At 58.1% G+C, this 19,137-nt stretch overlaps 1 protein-coding gene across 1 annotated transcript; it reads right to left on the reverse strand.

Moving 5' to 3' along the window:
* Window positions 1-329: 329 nt before the first annotated feature.
* On the reverse strand, window positions 330-14,233 carry DGKG (diacylglycerol kinase gamma; the record flags this gene model as incomplete). The annotated part of the gene is made up of 25 exons (XM_079539766.1): window positions 330-428; window positions 549-609; window positions 694-814; window positions 1,912-2,113; window positions 4,808-4,898; window positions 5,181-5,245; window positions 5,965-6,125; window positions 6,307-6,396; window positions 6,533-6,618; window positions 6,716-6,790; window positions 6,913-6,986; window positions 7,063-7,176; window positions 7,287-7,385; window positions 7,468-7,584; window positions 7,706-7,794; window positions 7,886-8,003; window positions 8,532-8,651; window positions 8,728-8,802; window positions 8,883-8,932; window positions 9,448-9,618; window positions 10,032-10,271; window positions 10,578-10,640; window positions 10,747-10,903; window positions 11,690-11,766; window positions 14,167-14,233. The coding sequence occupies 25 exons, from the start codon at window positions 14,231-14,233 to the stop codon at window positions 330-332; spliced, it is 2,682 nt and encodes an 893-aa protein (XP_079395892.1).
* Window positions 14,234-19,137: the final 4,904 nt, after the last annotated feature.

The following is a 19,137-nucleotide window of genomic DNA, read 5'->3' on the forward strand; positions in this document are numbered from 1 at the left end:
GGAAAAAAAAACAGTTCTAGCACGCCTGCACGCCAAGCTGCCCATCGCTCCGATCCTGGCTGGAGAAAATACTTGTGGTAGCTGGGAAGGAGATCCCAAACGTTCCTGAGACGGAGCATCCCGCTGGGCTGAGTGGGCTGGGCTGGAATCCTTCCCCACCTCAGCACGGGTCCTGCAGCAGGACCTGCCCTGCACAGCCTGCACCCACTTTCCAGCGCAGTGTTTGTGAAGCACGGAGAAGAGTCAGGATGTGCAGAGATGAAGGTTTGCAGCCCACAGGATGCCCAGGATGTCTGGTTGCCTTTGGGCTGCGGCTCATTTCACCCAGCTTAATCTCGAGTTCGGTTTCTCCTCTTCAGGAAAAAGAAGCTGCTCTTCTGGGGAGGGCCCAGCAGCATTGGCACTTGGCTTTTATGTGTAATTTTGACCTAAAAATAAACAAATGCAGTTCAGCAAGCGGCTCCCAGCCATGAGTCATGCTCTGGCCAGGCACCGAGCACCCCCGCCTCAGCGGCTCCCACTCCATCCTCGTCCCCCCAGGGGCTTACAGTGCAGGATGGCTGCATCCAGGGCTCCCCATCCACCTGCATGGGCAGCAGCTTGGAGGTCCTGCAACAGAGAATAGGGGATCACGCAGCCGCCCGCTTTCACTGCCCATCAGGGCATGGCCTGTGTGGGGATGGGCACAGATACCTGATGGTGACAGCTGAACACTGGGCCAGCCTCTTCCCAGCGCTCTTCAGCCCCGTGTAGATCTGCCCCATCTCCATTGCGCCCTCCAGCCCCACCACCTCCAGCAGGTGGTCACTGAGGTCTGCAAGACATGGAGCGGAGTCAGTGCCAAGGTCCCACGTCGCCATGTCTCGAGGGACTCCTGTGCATTCCTTTTTGATGATGGAGTTGGGGGACTCGGACTTTGCCAGCCCCTATGCGCTCCTTTTTTCAAAATGATTTAATATTGAGCCGGGTGTCAAAAGTCCCCCAGAGCCGAGGAGCTGACTGCAGGTGGGCACAGCCAGCAGTCTGCATACAGCAGCAAAACTCCACGGCCGGCTCCTGTGGTGCAAAGCTCCCGCTTTGTCCTCGCTTTTGGCAGGATGCCTTCGCTCCAGGAAATCAGTTGAGCTTGAACTCTCCAGCCTGAACCTGTCTGGGTTTCATTCATGCGCAGCCTGAGCTCTCATACGTAAAAATCAGCCCCCCCCTCGCATGATCCGCCCCTGTCCCATGGGTTCAAGGTTCCCTCTTTGGACTAGGCAAGCAGGGAACAAGGTGGAAGAGCTGCAGCAGTGATGCAGGCTGTCCAGGGACCCTGTGCCTTCTGCTATCCTGAGGCATTCTGACCAGCTCGGTGTGGCTGCTGCCACAAAACTGCAAGAGCAAAAATCCCCCTGGTGCCAAACAGCACCACATCCTGGCACAGATCCCCCTCCAGCCCTTGGATGGGGTGCGTGCACCAGGGGAAACAACAGCAGAAGCCTCACTGGGAGCAGCTTCTCACCACGGACTCTGGAAAAAGTGGGCACTTGGCACATCCCACCGGCTGCCAGGAGCAGCACGTTGCTTCCCAGTTGATTTCTCCCTGCTGAGTAACTCCTACAGCCTGATCTCCCAGGGGCAAGCTGGGCTGCCTGCACAATCTCTCGCCTCCATCTCTGCCTCTGCTTGTGCCCGTGCTGGCAGAGACGAGTCAGGCACCAGGGGCACCAGTGGCATAGCGCTGGGCAGAGGTGCTGGGAGCACAGCACACTGGAGAGGTGCTAGGGTTTTCCCCCAGCTGCCTGCAGCTCGCGCACATGGCTGCGTTCTCACAAAGTGGCACCATGCTGACAGCACCGCAGCAGGAGAAGCTTAAAAAAGCTGCAGCTCTGCTGCCAGACCTTCCCATGCACCGTCCTTCCCACCGCTCACCCTGTGCACAGAACTTGAGCTCCTTGGCGTCGGTCACCACCGCTGCGTGCGGTTTCTCCGGTGCTTTCTTGCTCAGGCGGTTGTAGCCACACTGCTTCTTGGTCTCGCCCCAAAGGTTGGAGCCACCATACATGCTGGGGATGTTGAGGACGGCGATGCCCTCCAAGGAGGCGTTGCTCAGGTCCAGCAGGGTCCCGTCACACTGCCAGGCACACAGATGTACATCAGGACTCAGCAGCCTGCTCCAACTGGACCCCTTGGTGTCATGCAGCCCCGTGGGCTCCTGCAGCGCCAGCCTTCCTCGTCCCCTTGCTTAAGCTGACCTCAGCAAATTGCAGTCTGGCTACACAAAGGTTGATGCAAAAGGGCTTGTCTTAAAGTGCTTGTTGGAAACCAGGAAAAAATCATTATAGAATCATTGGATCGCAGGCTCACTACAGTTGGAAAAGACCTCTAAGATCCCCAGGTCCAGCCCTGGCCCTCCCCGCCATGCCCACTGACTGTGTTCCTCAGTGCCACATCTCCACAACTCTGAACACCTCCAGGGACAGTGACTGCCCCACCTCCCTGTGCAGCTGTGCAGTGCCTTAAAGGCTATAGAGAAAAAGATGGCAGCTTTTGGGAGAGAGTAACAGAACAGTGCCCAGGATGGGTGTTCTGGATTCACCAGCACACAGCAGGACTGAAAATTCCATGGAAAGCCAAACAGCTGCTGTCGATGGCTGTCCCACAGGACACAGAGATGGAATTGCATCCCTTAATCTCAGCTCTCACACCCAGGACACCCAGGACATGGCATTGACCTCATCTGTGGGTGCTGCCACGCAGTTCCACCAGCAAAGACGGAGTCTTGGGTTTGAAGAAACAAGGGCTCCTCTGTCTGGATCCCTCTGAAGTCAGGATTGCTGTGGGCAGCATCAGTCTCTCGCTTTCAACTCCATTTTCTCTAGAGCATCTGTATTTCCCTTTGAGCATCTGCATTTCTCCCCAGGCATCTGTTCCCTACCTGCCAGCCTACACTTCAGCAAACACCAGAGCACTTTTCTTCTTGTATTTGGGGATGCAAAGAAATTTCTGTCCCCTGTGTCTCTTTGCCAGGAGGAAATATGAGTTGGCTGATAGAACCCTGCTGCTGCCCACACTCTAGTTGTTTTGCTGGAGCTGGAGTGGAGGGCTCGAGCTTATTTTTGGTATGGGGAATGGGCTGGATGGGAACAAGTGGGCATCTCTGCAGGCTCTGTGCCCTCTCCCCACTCAGAGACGGTTTGGCCCTGCCTTGAAATGTGAAGGGCTTCTGGTCTGCAGGCAAAGAGCCGCCTCACCAAGGCTGGCCTTCCATCCCTTATTTCTCAGTGCATTTTAATAACATGATGATTGCTGTGAACGATGCAAACCCTGTGAGCAGCGGGTGCACAGCAAGCTGGCCGTGCTGTGGCCAACGCACCAATCATTGCCCTCAATGGGATGGGATGGGACCTCAGCATCACCATGTGCTGTGGGACCCCCGGAGCAGGAGCTGCCCTTCTCCCCACAGCCCTGCAGCCCTGCAACCCTGCAGCCCCGCTCCATGTGCCAGCCTGCCACAAAGGGCTCTTTGAGCGGGGGCAGCTGGCGGCGTGCTGGCAGCGGCGCTGGGAGGAGAAATTTGCAGCTGGGGAAAAAGCAAATTCATTTCCAGGAGCTGCACTGGAACGAGTGCCAATTTCCAAAACAAAACTGCCATTTCTCTGTGAGGATGACAGTTGCCTCGGAGCTGAAGGGCTGCTACTTTCAGCTTAAAATGCCGTCGCCTTAACACTTTCCTGCCGGCACAGGGGGCCGAGCTGTAAACAGGCTCCAACACCACAGTGCCCCAGCGCTGGGGCTGCGTGGCCCAGTGCACCCCAGCAACATGGGTTTTTCTTTCTGTAGCCCTCCAGAATAAGTTCTAAAAGGGGCATTTATCCCGAGATAAGGAGAGCCGGAAGTTTGCAGAAAAGCACGGCACAAACCCCACCAATGCAAACTGCAAAATGACAGAGCTCTTAGCAACCGCTGGCACGCAGCGGTCCCTCCTCCCTGCTCTAATTAAAGGCTGTTTCCATGTAATCCAAAGACGGCTGCGAGCAGACACTGAGTTTACAGAGAGAATATTCCAGGCACACTCTCAAATACAGCTGGAAGGGGAAAAAATACAGGGCTATTCTTTTGCCTGCAGCTGGCTGGCCACGCGGCGAGCCCTGCGCTGGAGGTGCAGGCTGGGCTTGGAGAGGCGGCATGCAACCCCTCAGCCAGCACTGCCCCGGTGTGCCCGGTTCCCCTGAGCCTCCTCACTTTGCCAGTGTGGGCACACATCCCTCAGCATGCCAGCAGAGTGGGCTGGACATGGGGAGGGCTGTGGGATGCTTTGGCTGGGGAGACGTGAGCTCTTGGTCCTGCTCATTGGTTATCGAGCAGTAATTATATTCTTGAGTTAGTAAATAATTGATTATGAAAGAATCCGATTTGATTATTTATCAAAAATTGAATATTGTCATTGCTCCAGCTCTGTGGGCTGCAGAGGTCTGGGCACTGCACACACCTGTCCCTCAGACAGGCACCCAACAACATTCCCCACCTCTCTGCTGCCCAGGGCACCACTGCTCTATCCAAAGGCATGGACTGCTTGGGTATCAGGAGACATTCCTTCTCAGAAAGGGCACTGAGGCATTGCACAGCTGCACAGGGAGGTGGGGGTCACCATCCCTGGAGGTGTTCAGAGCTGTGGCGATGTGGCACTGAGGGCTGTGGGCAGTGGGCACAGTGGGCTGGAGTCGGACTAGATGATCTCAGTGGTCTTTTCCAACCTTGATTCTATGATTCTGATACCCTGGTAAAGCCTTCTCCAAATCCCCACCTTCACTTCTTGGAAACCCACCTCCACCTCAACGTAGTCGTGGAGCTTCTTACAGGTGGCCGCAAAGGTTTCCGATGTGCCAAACTCAAAGTACCACAGCTTGTTCTTCATCCTAGGGCACAGGGAGTGGTGTTAGCATCCCACATGTGAGCAGCAACTCCCCTGGCCCACCCCACAAGGTTCCCTTTGGGGACATGAGGCTCCCCAGCCTCCCCCCCTTGCTTGGAGGCATGACAAAGGATGGACGCTGGCTACAGTGCACCAGGAGCACCCAGTGGGGAGTGAGATGTGCATGGCCAGCAGCAGGCATGAGCATGCAGGGACTTGGGGACAGTGGCTCCTGGGGACATTGAATGGCCCTGCAGCTGTGGCACAGCAGCTGGACAGCCCTTACCTGCTGTTGAATTTCTCAGGGTGCTTTTCTCGCATGATGTGGAAGCGGTGGGCAATGGAGGCATCCTGCAAGGAAAGGTGGTGCAGGTTGGAAAGGGCTGGGAAACAGAATCCCCCTCCCTGTGTGTGCATTGGGACACAGGGGCCCAGCCCTTCGCCCTCATTGCTGGCCCCATAGCATGGGGCTCCCACACAGCTTCCACCAGATTGTGACCCAGCCCTGGGACCCCAAGCCTCCCTGAACTCTGTCAGAGCTCCTTTGGCTCTTGCAGCACCCTCAGCTTGGAAGAGAGACATTTTGTGAGTATTTTTGCATTCAAGCGCTGCTATTTCAGACAACAATAAAAACAGAAAGACAATGCCAAGAGGGAGGTTGGGAACACAAGCAAGGAAGAGCAGGGAGGGGGAGTTGCAGGGTGGGGGACCCAAGCTCAAATGGAGAGTTTCACCAAATTCTGAGAAAGGCTTTCATTGTCTTTGTGGAATGACACAAGCCAGCCATCCCTGCTCTTATGAGGCTCACCCCCAGAGAGGGCTCAAATGAGTACAAGAGGAGAGACAGGATCAGAAAGCATGGGAGCCATCCCCATTTGCACCACTCCCTGACTTCCTGTCAGCTGAGGAGCATTTATTTCACGGGGCAGAAGAATCACCCCAAAGGCCCTGATCTGCAGGTTTGGGGCAACAGCTGCACAGGGATGCTCCGATGGGTTCTGTTGCTCCTTGCTCAGCTTGGCCACCACGTCCCTCCCCATTCCTTGGTGCTGAGGGGCCCCACCGCTCACCACCCCAATGGAGAAGTAGTTGTTGATGATGCTGTATGGGACAGGGTCCCCGTTGGCCTCCTTGTCACTGGGAATCACGTCTATCTGCCAGCGGTCCAGCATCACCTCCGTGCTGTGCTCTATGTCTTTCAGCACCTTCATCAGGCTGCCGCCCTCATAGCCTGCACGTTGGAGGAGGATGAAGAGGAGCGCATCCATGCCAATGGGACAGGGCGCAGCTGAAGGCTGCTCACGTGGCACATCATTTGCCCTTGTCCCAGCTGTGTGCCTCCCAGCCCCAGGACAGCACCCCACAGTCACACAGGGTCCCCATGGGCTGCATCCCATCAGAGTGATGCTCACCTCCGCCCCAGCGCAGACATCGGGCCAAGTCATTGCCTGTTCCCAGGGGCAGGACGGCCACTGGTGGGTGCTTCAGCAAGTTTGCCTTGTCTGCAACACAAGGGGAAAGAGAGGTTGGGGCTGTGATGAATGGATTGCGCCCTGGTTAGGCTTGTTTCATACTCCTCTTGATGTCCTTCCTCTACCCAGTAGTTTTCTGTACTCAGGGGCTACAGAGCCTGCTCACCTATGCAGTCCAGGATCCAGCCCACGGTGCCATCCCCTCCACAGGCCAGAACACGGAAATCTGGAGTGTCCCGGAAAAAGCTCAGCCTGCACAGGGCAGAGAGAGGAAAATGGTTTATGCAGGAGATGGATGGGCATCAGGATGGACTGTGGGGGCTGACGAGTGTCCGCAGCACCTCCGTACCCAGGAGCAGGCCCACCACGGTCCAGGTTGTACACTTGCCGCGGGTTAAGCAGGTAGTGAAACTTTCGGAGGACCCTACAGGAAAAGAAAAGTGAGAGATGCCACAGGGGATGCTGTCTGGTGGCTGGGGCATCCCAACGAGCTGGTGGCGGTGGGGCCACAGAGGAATGCTGTCACCAGGCAGGGGTACAACCTACCGCTCTCCTTGCCTCCCTCCACTCTTGGGGTTCACAAACACCAGCAGGGGATGTGTCCCAGGCCGGGGGCTGATCTGGAAGGCAGAAAGGGTGACGGCTGAAATACCCAGCAGAGCACGGCCGACCGCAGCCTCGGGGGGGAGATCCTACCTGCAGCCCTTGCCCATCCACTGTGGTGGAGTTGAACTTGAAGCTCTGCCCATCCTCGGGGCTGGTGCCGGCTGGGGACTCGCTGTCGGACCTGCGGCAGTGGGATTGCCGCTCCTGCGGGACACAGCGAGGGCGGGTGGGGGGGCTGTGGGGATGGAGCAGCAACCAGGGGGCACGGGGATAGGGCAGGGACCGAGGGGTGTGGGGACAGGGTGGCCACGCACCAGAACCACAGGGCAGATGTAGGAAGGCAGCAAGATGTGGTCCCGCAGAGGGCCCCCATCGCACTCCGGCTTGACGTGGGAGGCACATTTGTTGTGGAGCTGAAGGGGGGGACGTCAGCGGGGTGACACAAAGGTGACAACCCTCTCCCGTGACAACCAACCCCCGACTGTTCCCACTCACGGTGACTTGGCACCAGACGCAGTGCAGGCCGGTGATGCCCTGGTAGCACTTGATGCTCTTGTGGCATCGGTCGCACTTGACGGGGGAGTTGCCCTCAATCCAGGTGTGCTGCATCACCTGCAAGAGGAGAAGGGATGCTGCACCCGCAGACCCCCGGCAGCTGTTCTGTCTCCTCTGGGTCTGGGTCCTCTGTGGTCTCCTCTGGGATTTCAGAGGCTGGTCTGTCCCCTCTACTCACATTGGTGTTCCTCTTGGACTTCACGTAGGTGCTGATGCAGGAGGCGATATCTTTGGACACGCACCTCTCGTGCACGGTGTATTTGCAGACTGGTGGGAGGGAAGCAGGAGGTGAGTGACCCTCTCCCCTACAGCCTCACAGCACCCAGCAGGGTTGGGGTGCCCTAGGGACATGACTCACAGGAGCAACAGAGGCCCTGCTTGCGGACACCCAGCAGCATGGTGCGGCAGAAGTTGCAGTAGGCGGGCTTCTTGAAGTGCTTCAGCCTCCAGGCGTGCTGCCCATCATCCTTCACATTCTGCAGGGCAGCCGAGAGGAGCAGGAGGCTCATTCCCTGCTGCCTTTCCCCATGTTGTCCCTCGTACATCCTTGCCACCAAGAGCAAATAAAGCTGGCTCCAGGCTGAGCCCCCCATGGCAGAGCACGCCTCTTGAATCTGTGTTTGGGCACCAGCACTCTCAAGGAGCCACTTCAAATTCCTGCCTGACAATCTGCCCACCCACCCCTCCTTGGAAAGCAAACACTAGAATGGGCACCAGGAATAAATTTTCCCTGCAAATCAGACATGGAAGGGGACTTGGATAAGGACTTGGATGCAGCTTGGGGATGTAAAGCTCAGCAGGATGAAAAAATAAGACGTGGAAATAAAGGGGGGTGAAAACCACCCCCGCTCCTCATTTGGGTTGAACACGCGCAGCACTGGAGCGCACTGCAATGCTGCAGAACAAACGCAGCCCACGTGGGCTGCCGAGGGGAGGCTGCCCTCCCGTGGCTCCTGCAGCCTTGCTGCTGTGGCCTCGCTCCGTGCCCAGCTCTCCCGTCTCACCGTCTCCATTCCCAGCAGCACCAGCAAGGGGATGGTGGTCATGCCGCCCCGGATCCACTCTTCTAGCGTCACGTTCCCATCGTGGTCGTAGTCGATCTCCTCCATCATCGCCTTCAGGATCTGAGGACAGGAGGGGAGGTTGCAGCGGGGTGCAGCTCGCAGCCCCTGGACTCTCGAGCCCCCGCTGGGCACTCACAGGCTTCAGCTCAGTGGAGTCCCACTCCAGGTACTCAGCCACGTGCACCATCTGGTTTATGATACGATCCAGCTCCTGTGCACAGGGAAGTGGACGAGGTCAGTGCCCTTGTCTTTCATCCCAAATTGCCCTTGGTTTCTCCTCCTCAGGCTTACCGAGCTGTCCAGGATGCCGTTCCCATCGGTGTCATATAAGCGAAACATAACTGAAGGGAGAAGAAAAGCCACTGCAGGTTGGACTCCATGTCCCCAGAAGCCACCCTGGTTCCCTGCCCTCACCACACTCACACCACACACTCCCCCCTCTGTTGGGGAAGGGCTTGTAACTTCAGTAACAGAGAGAAAGGCATACTGATCCCAGGCCACACGTGCACCCGTGGGGCTGCTGCAGGCCCTGTGGTGTGCTCACATTTCCCTTTGGGCTCCTGTGGGAAGGGACGTGGCCTCACGCTGCTCAGCATTTTGCAGTGGTCCCACCTGGGACAAACTTTGAGCCCAGCTAAACTCCCATTTCCCCAAACAGCTGCTGCCAGGTACCCAAGGCACCTAACCCAGGGATTATGGCCCAGAAGAGATAGAAACAGGGATGGAGAAACAGGGCACTGCCAAGGACGTTGGCTCCTGCAGCCCCGTAAGTTTGAAGCCAGCCCAGCTTTGTCCCCTCCCACTCCTCCCAGTTCACCCAGTAACCAGCAGCCTGTAGCGCAGGGGTGCCACTCACACTCCAGCTTGTCCTCTGCCCGTCCTCTCTCCAGCAGGGACAGGTAGCAAACGATGTCCTTCAGGTAGACCACCTGAGCCAGGGGGGCCGGAGGGTGCTGGGGGGCAGCTTTCAGGGCGCTATGGCTTTTCCGCAGACTGAAGGGAAGCCTCTTCTCCAAACTCCTGGAGCCTGAGAGGAGGGAGGGGACACACACCGGGCTGTGCATCGGGAGGGGGCCAAGGGGTTCTGCAGGATGCTCCACAGGACTCAGGTGATGTGGAGGACGTGGAGCAGGGCCGGGTGATGCCACCTGTGCCCAGAGCAGGGGACAGCCCATGCGGTCTACCCGCAGCAGATGGCCGCTCGCTCCTCAGGCAGCGGGAAGGCACTTCATTAATCCCTCTCCATAGGACCTGCTGCCAGGTAATTAAGACATTGAGCAGCGGCAGCTCTGCGGGATGGGACCGATGGCTTCAGTTTGCAAAGCTAAGGTGTTGAGGCACCGGGAGGCTGCCTGACTGGAAAGGTCACCGCTGCTGCCCCAGGGACAGCACCAGGGAACCCCTGTCACCTGTTCCCTGCACAGCCCCAGCCGAGCTCACCTGGCGATTGGGGGCTGAGCAGGGACCCCGAGGAGATCTTTGAGGACCCTGAGGAGTTGTGAGCAGAGGGGGTGCCAGTAGTGGACTTCTGGGAAGACGACCGGGACCAGCTGGGGGAGGCAGCGGCTATGGAGGCTGGGCTCAGCGCCGCCGGCTGCGGCTCAGCCATTGTGCTGGGGCAGCCCTTGGGCTCAGCCGTGTGCCGTCCCAGGGCGCTGAGCAGCGTTTTCCCGTTGATCCCTGCAAAGCAGACACGGCTGCCTCCCCCACCGGCCTCCAGCAGCCCCCCTCCCATCACTAGCCACCACATCCTCTTCACCAGCCCACCAGCAGGCCCATATTCTGACCCGTCAGTCCCGCACCGTGCTCAGCCCCCACGCCCTAGGGATGTGTGCCGGGGTCTGGATGGAGAGGACACCGTCCTCTGTATGCTTTTCTTATTGCTTTTGCAGTTTAATGTGCTCTCTCGGCAGACATCTCCGCACGCTGCAGACCCAGCAGTGGGGGGACGCAGTGCTGGCCGCATCGAACGGCCCCACGCGGTACCTGTGACAGGAGCGCAGGCCACCTCGGTCTGGATGGAGATGCCGGCATCAAGCGACTTGGGCTCTGGAACACAGGTTTGGCACCATGAAGCTCTGTTCTCCCCAGGGCAGGGAGAGCCGATGGGACAGAGCCAGGCTGCGGTGCCCAGCTTCGTGCCAAGCGGGCTCACCGAGCTGCGAGACGTTGGGGCTTTGGCGCTGGGCCTCGGGGGCTGCCTGGCAGCTCTTCCGCTTGAATGACGTGAAGAGGTGCTGGCAGAGCTCCTCGGGCACCTCTGCCTCCAGGTAGGTCTTCATGAAGAGGCGGAAGCCCTCGTAGTCGATGGGCTGCGGGGGCACAGGGGGCTGTGGTGCCTGCATCCCTGCCCTTGCAGCACTGTGTCCTGCACAGCGATGGGCTGGTGGCTACGGGGACTGGGGATGTGCTGGGGGAGGTGAAAGGCTCCCAAAGGGCAGGAGAGGAGTGAAGTGATTGCAGCTCCAGCCACACTCCCCCGTGCCAACATAATTGCCTCCCACATGGGGAAATCTCCTTCTGTGTGGGGTCCCACAGTGAGCGTGAATAGCGAGGTGGTTCTGCTGCTTCTCCTTGCAGCTTTCAGCCCACTGATTTTCTCATTTCACCTTGTTTCCAGTGATTATGGCCCTCCTGAAAGGCTCTGTCATGCTGGCACAATAATAGCTCTCACTAAAAGCACCACTTGGAACAAACAACCCCAGCCTTCTCCAGGTGAGTGTGACAAGGTATAGGGCCTGCCCATGTCCCCAGGTTGGCAACAGCAAAATAAATTGCTTTGTGGGAAGTGCAAGGGGTAAGTGAGAGTAAATCACTTCTCTGCTCCTGCCTGGCAAGAAAGTGCCAAAAATGCTCAGATGGGACAGAATGGGATGAAATGGGATGGGATGGCAAGAGAGATGGGATGGGATGAGACAAGATGGGATAGGAGGGAGTAGAATGGGTGCTATGGCATGGAGTGGGATAGTACGGGAAGGGTGGGATGGGATAGGATATGATGGGGGAGATGACTAGGAAGCTGGGGTCTCCCAGCAGCATCTGCTGTGCTGGTGTGGCCGAGCAGGCGGTGGGGAAGGCTGGATGGGAAAGGGCTGTACCTGTTCAGGGTTGTACCTCGAGAGGACACCATCCCCATGGAACTCCTCCAGGACATCCTTGAGCTTTTTGGTGGAGTCTGGGGGGACAAAAGCATTGCACTGAGCATGGTCTAGCAAGCCCCCTTTGACAACTGCATGTAGCAGCAAGCTTCCTCACTGACAAACAACCAGGTCCCTGCATGCCCTGGGAGGATCCATTTGTGCCCCACTTTTAGGGGGACATTTAAGTGGCTCTTGGTCACACGATGCCTGTTTATTGGTTACTAATTCCTCTCTATGCAGGATTAGAGCTACTTCCTGCTCTTCCACTGGGGGTACGGGCCACGAGTGCTATGGGACAGACACATGATGTGGGTCCAATGCAGCTGGTGGTTGGGACAGGAAGGACCTTGGGAAGCTCCTGGCCCCCATAAGGTGCAGGATTTGGGGTCAGCCCAATTTCCATGGGACAACCTCAGCCTTGCAGCACGGCTCCTGTCCATTGTCAGGCTTCTCTGTCTCTGTTCTTCTCCTGGAGCCAACACCTAAGCAGCACCCAAGTGCTTTGAAGGAGGCTGTGGGAAATGCTGCGTTTGGACTCCGCACCCCTGCCTCAGGGAGGGGAAGGATGGCTCATCCATCACGCCCCTGCCCTTCGGGTGGCAGCTGTATTTCTTTTGCTAGAAAATATCCCTTCTGCCTGCTCACAAGCTGCACTGTCATTCAAAACGTTTCCATTCCCATGATTAGCCCCTTGTGCATCGTATGAGGATGGCAGAGCAGTGTCTGGAGACGGGAAGGATATTTGCAGTTGCACAAAACACCAGCTCCTTCCCAGCTCCCTGCTGCAGCCGCCCCCCACCTCCCGAGCAAGCCTCGCTTGCCAAACTTTGATTAACACAACGAAGATGCTGTGCACAAACTCAGCATTACAGATGGCGTTTTATAGTCTGTGATTAAATAACGCAGAGCTCGTTCTCTGAAAAGGAAGGATGAGGTGCCGGCAGCAATGCTGCACCCCTGCCCGCAGCCCATCTCACCTGCAGCACCGTGCCCAGGGGAGATGTGCTCAGCACTGAAGTAAGGGCTGTTTTGAAGAGGGAACTGGGCAGGTTCCAGAGGTGAGCCCCGAGAACCACATAAAGCAAGTGCAAGGTCCTGCAACCCCAAGCACGGATGTCAGCTGGGCAATGAGAGGGTGGTGAGCAGAGCTGCAGGGAAGGACTTGGGTGCTGGTGAGTGAAAAACTGAATATGAACCAGCGGTGTGTGTTTGCAGCCCAGAAAGCCAACTGTATTCCAAGCTACATCAAAAGCAGCACGGACAGCAGGTCAGAGAGGGCAGTGTCCCCCTCTGCTCCACTGTCTGAGCCCCAACCTGCAGTGCTGTATTCAGCCTGGGGCCGCCAGCACAAGGACATGGACCAGTTGGAGTGGGTCCAGAGAAGGCCATGAGGATCCTCAGAGGGTGGGAACACTTCTGCTATAGCTGAGAGCTGGGGGTTTCAGTCTGGACACGGGAAGGGGAGACCTCTCAGCAGCCTTCCAGTGCCTAACGTGGGCTGTGGAAGAAAAGCTGGAGAGGACCCTACTGGGGAGTGCAGCGATGGGAGAAGGGGTAATGGCTTTAAATTAAAAGATGTTTAAATGAGGTATTAGGAAGAAATTCTATATTCAGAGGGCAGTGATGCGCTGGCATTGCTACCCAGAGAAATGTGGTGCCCCATCCCTGGAGGTGCTCAAGGCCAAGATTCATGGAGCCCTGGGCAGCCTGAGCTGGTGGGGGCAGCCAGCCCGTGGCAGGGTTTGGGACTGGATGGGATTCCAGCCCAAACCATTCTGTGATTCTATGATTCTATAAAAGTTATCCGAGGCTCGTGATTCTGTCTCTGCAAAAGCAAAATTCCATCTCTGCAAAAGCAAAATTCCTTCTCTGCAAAAGCAAAATCATCGCAGAGGGTTGGCAGCCAGAGCTGAGCTGTAGCGCAGCTCCGTGTGTTTGGGAAAAGCCCGCCCGCTTTCCCCGCTGGCATTTCACTTTGCCGACAAATGTGGGTGCCTGCAGAGGGATGGAGCTGTGCTCACGTCTGTGCCGCTGCCCCCCGGCGTGGGGGCTTTCTGGGGATGGGGCTGCAGTGCTCTGAGTGACACTGGGCTGGTCCCTGGGGCCCCAGCCCCGCTGCAGGGAGGTGATGGACACCAGGGGAGCACAGCAGCTCTGCTCTCGTTTTTCAGTAGCATCAGTGGATGCATCTGATGTTTTCTCCGTTGCGGTGGCCAGGAGCTGCAGGTTGGGCATCCCTGCAGGTGACGGACCCAGCCGAGCCTCCTTGTCCCAAGCGCCATCTAAACTGACCCAAATCTCAGAGGACAAATTGTCCATGCTTAAACTACAGGCAGGGAGCTGTGAGCCAGTCCCTATGGCCGTGAAGCTGCAAAGGGGCAGGACGGAGGAGAGCTGGGTGTTGGGAGCCGAGCCATGCAAGGAGCGCTACTCACAGTCAGTGTACTGCTGGAGCTGGGCGAATTCAGCGGGGCTGAGTGTGATCCAGCCCCCGTCACTCATCTTGGGGCCGCTGCGGGGCCACCAGCCACCACTCTAGGAGCTGTCTGGGCTCATCGCCATGCTGGCTCACGTCGGCACTGTGAGGGGCACGGGGGTTCTGGTCCCACGCACAGCATCGCTCCGGCAGTGAGGCTGAGAGCTTCAGGGCAGCCACGGCCGGAGCACCTGGCCAGTACTCTCCTCCCTGCGGAGGGAAAGAAAGAGAGGATGACATCAGTGGCACTAAGACTCCATCCCAGATGGACCAATGGCCTTGGCTGTCACTAGGGCTCCTGAGCTTGGACATGGAGGGTGAGACTGCTTTCACAGCAGCAGGTCACCCCTGGTGTGGTCCTGCTGGGACCCACAGAGCTCCCCAACCCTTTGGGACCCGAGGGGCAACCTGAGCCACTGCTCACCCCAGAGCTCAACACCTGCTGGAGGAGCTGCCTCAAATGGGGGGATTCCCTGCGTAACCTCAGTGAAACACATCCCACTGCTCCTGGCCAGAGCTTCCCCATCAGCATTTCGCAAGGGAATTCAACACGATACAGGGAGAAAAAATGAGGCTATTAATTACAGAAGACACAGCTCACGATGCCTGCAGGGCAGAGGATGTGAACGAATGGAAACTCACAGATTGCAGCTCCATCCACGGAGCCAGCCCTGACCTTTCACTGGCTCCCACAGCTGATAATCTTTTCTAATGAAAATCTATGTTCTAAACCAGGCGAGGGGGAACCTACACGAAGAAAAGTGCTGGGGAAGGCTGTGCCCCAGAGGAAATGTCAGAGGGCTTCAAGCAAAGTGGCAGTCTCCAGCCGATCAATTTGCAGGCTTCAAAATTTATTAGCTTCTTCACTTAACCGAATCGGTGGCTGAGGTCCAGGGGAAATGTCAGCTTCCCGAGGACACGCAGCCGGCCCTGGAGACGCTTGTTGTTCAAGAAGCAGACGGGAGCAATTAGATCTCGATTTTAGGGCCGGCTCCTGGTTCGGTGCTGGCTGCCAGGTGGAAAGCAACTGGATAACACAGAGCCGGGGCAGGCGGGGAGCGGTGTTCCAGCACCAGAGTGAGCATAACCTGCACGCCTGGAGGGACACAGCACTGAGTGAGAGAGGTGTGCCCAGCACTGGAAACTGGGAGCCGTGGCTCAAGGCAAACCGTTGGAGCTGGACCTGCGGAGGACAGGGAATGATTGCTGCCAAGGGATGGCCATTCAGGGCCAAATGCCCTCTGTGCATGCTTGTTGGCATCCCTTTGCATCAATGAACAGGGGAGGTGCTGAGACACTGGTGCTTTGGGATGCTCAAATTGTGCTTTGGGATGCTCGAATGGTGCGAGCAAAGCATTTGATGCTTTGGGATGGGATGCTCGGATGGTGCTTGGGGTGCTCAGATGATAAAACGAGGCATCAGTCACTGGGGAAAAGAAGAGAGCCATTTCCCTCCACAACAAGAGGGTCCAAGGCGGAGGCAAAGGGAGGGGATGTTCCCATCTCCTCTGCATAGACACATGCATCTCAAGCAAACCCTGCAGCAGGAATTATTGGAGTGCTGGGGGTGGTGCAGTGGAGGCGCAAGTGGGAACACTGTGTCCAAACTCCCGCAGGATGCAGAGCTTGTCTCTGGGTACTCCAGAGGCTCTGTCTGAAACCCCCCCACAAGTGCTTTCTGTTTCCAGGCAAACGAGCTGCTTAGATGGACCAGAAACTGTTTTTTTATCTTAAACCTTCCTGTCCTAGCCTCTCTTATACAGGGAGAGGCTAGGAGAGTGGAGCTAGTTCAGCTTGCAGAAGGAAAGGCGCAGGGGGTCTGGCTGTGGTTCCCAGCTCCCTCTGTCTGTCCCCATACTCAGAGACAGTGGGGCAGGACATGACCCTGATTGAGCCACTCCTAGAGGCTTTCCCCCATCAATCTGTAGAACAACAAATGCCACTTCTGGCATGTCAGCCTCGGGTCTTAGGGAGGGAAGGAAAAAGCCTCCTCGGGAATCCAGCTGCTGCTCATTTGGACGGCCTCTGAATTGTCAGCAGCAAATTACACGATATTAAATCAAACTTGCCTCTTCCTAAAAATAGCTCTCCTTCCAGCAGTACAAAGAATAAGGAGAGGGTTTTCCAGCAGTCCCAGCACCTCGCCTGCCCTCTGGGTGCCCCGTGGGGCCCAAAAGGAGGTGGTGGCTGTGTCCCACCAGCCCCAAAGCAGTACCCACAGTCTGAGTGCCCCCACCTACTCTAAGGGTCTGCCTGCTCCTGCGATGCGCTGCCGAAAGGCTCCCCTGGCATTACGTTGGGTGGAAATCCCTCCTGTCCCACTGCAGCAAACAAACCCGGAGTGAGTCAACCTCAAAGAGCTTTCTGCAGGCACCAGAGCTCCCTTTGGATCCCAGCACCTCGCAGCACAGAGGGGATGTGCAAGGGTGCACCGACCAGAAGCCCCTCACACCCATGGGCAGGGACAGAGAGCAGCACTTTGTCAAGAGATGCTTCGCCCTCACTGAGCGCTGCGTTCGGAGGAGCAGACACCTGCCGTCGCTCTCTCACTGCCATCAATTTTTTCCCCAAATATTCTCTCAGAGCAGCCTAGATCTCTGCTCAGACACCACCGCAGATCCTGTCTGGTGGAAGAGCCCCAGCCCGAGGCAGCAGCATCCTGCACCAACGAAGCCACGAGAGCGGGACAGCCTCAGGAACCCCGCAGCATCCAGTCCCCAGGGTCGGCTGCACCTTGAGTGGGACGGCGCTGTTTCCACGCAGCTTTGAAGTTGCCCTTCTCCCCTTCCATCCCCACTAACAACCCGAACAACGAGTTCCAGACAGCCTCCTCCCGGCGCTCCGGACCATCTGCCCCGCGCAGCGGCAGCCCCGGCGCCGTTCCCCGTCGGATGTGCTGCCCGGGAGGGGCAGCTCGGCTCTCCCAGCAGCGGGGCGAGCAGGTTGGTACCGAGCTGAGACCCGACGCACATTCAGACAACAGTGAGGGCAGCGCGGCACGCAGCCTCCGCGGGCGTTAACAGGCTGCGCTCAGGGCTCGCTGGCAGCCATGTTCTCACCCCCGGGGGAAAACAAGCCGCTGCCCCGTCCCCGCCACCTCCCCGTGCACCTTTTCCCCGGGTTAGAGCCCCGGCCCCGGCGCCCGCGATTCCCGTTCCCAGCGATGCCCGAAGCAGCGCGGCTCCTCCCCGCCCGCCCCGCGCTCCCGAAGCTCTCCAAACCCAAACGCGAGCCCCGGGACGGGATCGGGGCCGGCCGCGGAGGACGGGGGGGCACGGGCTGCTCGGAGCCCCCCCCCCCCCCCGCACAACCGGAGCCCCAGTGCGGGGCCAGGGGCAGCGCCGCAAAGTTGGTGCCGGCCGCTCCCAAAGGCTCGGGCTTTTCCCACGCTCGCTCTCCATCCCTACCCAAAGCTTTCCTTTCGGCCGAGCGGCTCCCGCCCCCCACAGCCCGTACCCCTCGGGTCCCTTACGGGGAGGCGAGGCGGCGGCGGGCGCTCGGGGCCATCCGCGGGACCGGCGGCGGAGGAGGAGCAATCTCCGGAGCTCCCGAGCGCGGACCCGGCGCTGCAGCCTGACAGCTTCGCGGCCCCTTCGGAAGGTGGAGCCTGGCCGCGGGCGCGGGGCCGGCACCGGCGGGAGGCGGGTACCGGGAGGAGCCCCCCCCCCCCCCCCGCCTCGCCCCCGCCCCGGGCACCGGGCAGCGCCCCGCCGAGCCGCCCCCGCCGCCGGCAGCGGGAGGGTGCGGAGCCGCGGGCCGGGTGAGCGCGGTGCCCGGCGCCCCGCAGCTCCGGGGTGCTGCTTCCTGCGGAGCGGAACAAGCAAACAAACAAACAGAAAAGGCCCAAAAGAGATAAAAAGCATTTTTATTTTCTTTCCATGACGCGGCCGCCTGCCTGCTCGGGGGTGACACTATTTCAGGCATGTCTCTTATTTATGTTTCTCTCTATTGATACTAATTAAAGACGCCATACGTGCACGTAGCTCTCCGACTTGGAAAAAAGCAGAACGGGACTGGCAGCCGGGACTGAACTTTCCTGAGAGAAACGGCAGAGAGGGGCAGAACGGACGGCATCACTGCATCCTGCGTGTCACCTCTACGACGCTCCAGCTGTGTGCCCGGGGCTGCGATGCTCCAGCCTCTCTTTCTCCTAAAATTACCTAAATCCACGCAGCGGTGAAGCTCTTTGCAGAGCGATGCCCATGGGATGCGCGGTCCCTTCCGTCTGCGCTCCTCCAGCAGAGCCCAGGGCTCTCCAGGACAAGGGAGCTCTCGAGTCGTTGCCGAGGGCTGGGAGCGGCTCTGTCTGGAGCCCTGTGAGGTTTGCAGAACAAAACCCAGCGGGCCGGCTGCTACACCACGCTGCCTTCACCGTGCTGCTGAGGCTTTGCCTGGGCTGCTGGTGCGATGCCGAGCACACGCAGATGGAGGAGTTCCATTCTTTCCCTGCATCAAACTAGATATTCCTTCCAAGGATTAATTAGTAAATTAAAATGGTAGAAAGATGAAATTATTATCCAGGAGCCTGCTGGTGATCTCTCTCTGCTCTGCGCTGCCTTCCTCAAGGGCTGGGGCAGCGGCTTCTCCCTACATTCCCTTCATGAAAAAGAACCTCAGGGTGGTAAATGTGAGACAATGCACGGCTGCCAACCCCCATCCTGCCATGCCCGAGGGAAAGAACAACCTGTGTGCCCCCTCTATGGGCACACTCACACTGACACCACGGGTCACACAGAGCCTCTCCCTCCGGATTGACGCAAGCAGAAGCCTGAGAACTGCATTGATCAGAGCTGCAGTCCCATCTTCTAGCCCCGTCCAAAAAAGCCATCACATTTTGCTTGGCAAAAATTCTCCTTCTTAAACCTGAGTCACCGACAATTCCCTGCTCTGACGCCTGACAATTTGTTTTTTTCTGCTGCTCCCCCCAGCA

Source organism: Tetrao urogallus, assembly GCF_951394365.1.
Source record: "Tetrao urogallus genome assembly, chromosome: 9".
In the NCBI taxonomy this organism is placed as follows: Eukaryota; Metazoa; Chordata; class Aves; order Galliformes; family Phasianidae; genus Tetrao; species Tetrao urogallus.